This window comes from Equus quagga, unplaced genomic scaffold (assembly GCF_021613505.1).
Source record: "Equus quagga isolate Etosha38 unplaced genomic scaffold, UCLA_HA_Equagga_1.0 209324_RagTag, whole genome shotgun sequence".
Classification (NCBI taxonomy): Eukaryota; Metazoa; Chordata; class Mammalia; order Perissodactyla; family Equidae; genus Equus; species Equus quagga.
The window spans coordinates 1-1,108 of record NW_025799155.1 but is presented as its reverse complement, the minus strand read 5'-3'; the positions used below and the strand labels follow the sequence as shown (position 1 = coordinate 1,108).

The 1,108-nt window shown below is 45.6% G+C and overlaps 1 protein-coding gene across 1 annotated transcript; it reads left to right on the top strand.

Annotated features, from left to right (window-relative positions):
* Positions 1-6: 6 nt before the first annotated feature.
* On the top strand, positions 7-1,096 carry LOC124233684 (interferon-induced protein with tetratricopeptide repeats 1B-like; the record flags this gene model as incomplete). Its single annotated transcript, XM_046650808.1, has 1 exon — positions 7-1,096. A coding segment is annotated over exon 1 (1,030 nt), but the record flags the coding sequence as incomplete, so codon positions are not given.
* Positions 1,097-1,108: the final 12 nt, after the last annotated feature.

Here is a 1,108-nt window from a genome sequence, read left to right as displayed (position 1 = left end):
ATCAAGGACAGGCTGGAGCAGCTGAGATGTCACTTTACATGGGATTTGCTAATTGAAGACACTGCAATGCCTGATTTGGAAAACAGGATCTTCGATGAGATTGAGTTCCTAGACACCAAATACAACGTGGGAATACACAACCTACTGGCCTATGTGAAACACCTGAAAGGCCAGAATGAGGAAGCCCTGAAGAGCTTGAGAGAAGCTGAAGACTTAATCCAGGAAGAACATGGTGACCAATCAGGCATGAGAAGTCTGGTTACCTGGGGCAGCTATGCCTGGCTGTATTACCACATGGGCAGACTGGCAGAAGCTCAGACTTACCTGGACAAGGTGGAGAACACTTGCAAGAAGTTTGCAAATCCCTCCAGCTATAGAATCGACTGTCCTCAGATGGACTGTGAGGAAGGATGGGCCTTGCTGAAATGTGGAGGAAAGAATTATAAACGGGCCAAGGCCTGCTTTGAAAAGGCTCTGGAAGTGGACCCAGAAAACCCTGAATTCAGCACTGGGTATGCAATCACCGCCTATCGCCTGGATGGCCTTTACGAATCAGGAAAGGATAGTGCGGAATTTTGTCTAAACATACTAAAACAGGCCATCAGGCTAAATCCAGAAGATGCATATATCAAAGCTCTCCTTGCCCTGAAGCTTCAGGATGTAGGACAAGAAGCTGAAGGAGAAAAGTACATTGAAGAAGCGCTGACCAACACGTCCTCGCAGACCTATGTCCTTCGATATGCGGCCAAGTTTTACAGAAAAAAAGGCTCTCTGGATAAAGCTCTTCAGCTCTTTAAAAAGGCCTTGAAGGCAACACCCTCCTCTGCCTTCGTGCATCACCAGATAGGGCTTTGCTACAGAGGACAAATGATTCAAATAAAGAAAGCTGCAAACTGGCAACCTAGAGGCCAGGATAGAGAAAATGTCAACAGATTGGTTGGCTTGGCTATAGATGAATTTCAAAAGACTTTGACACTAAGGCCCACATTTGAGTTGGCTTATGTTTCCCTGGCTAACATGTATGCAGAAATAGGCCACTACAGAAAGGCTGAGGACACTTATCAGAAAGTGTTGTACATGAAAATCATTGATGATTGTCTACTGCAAG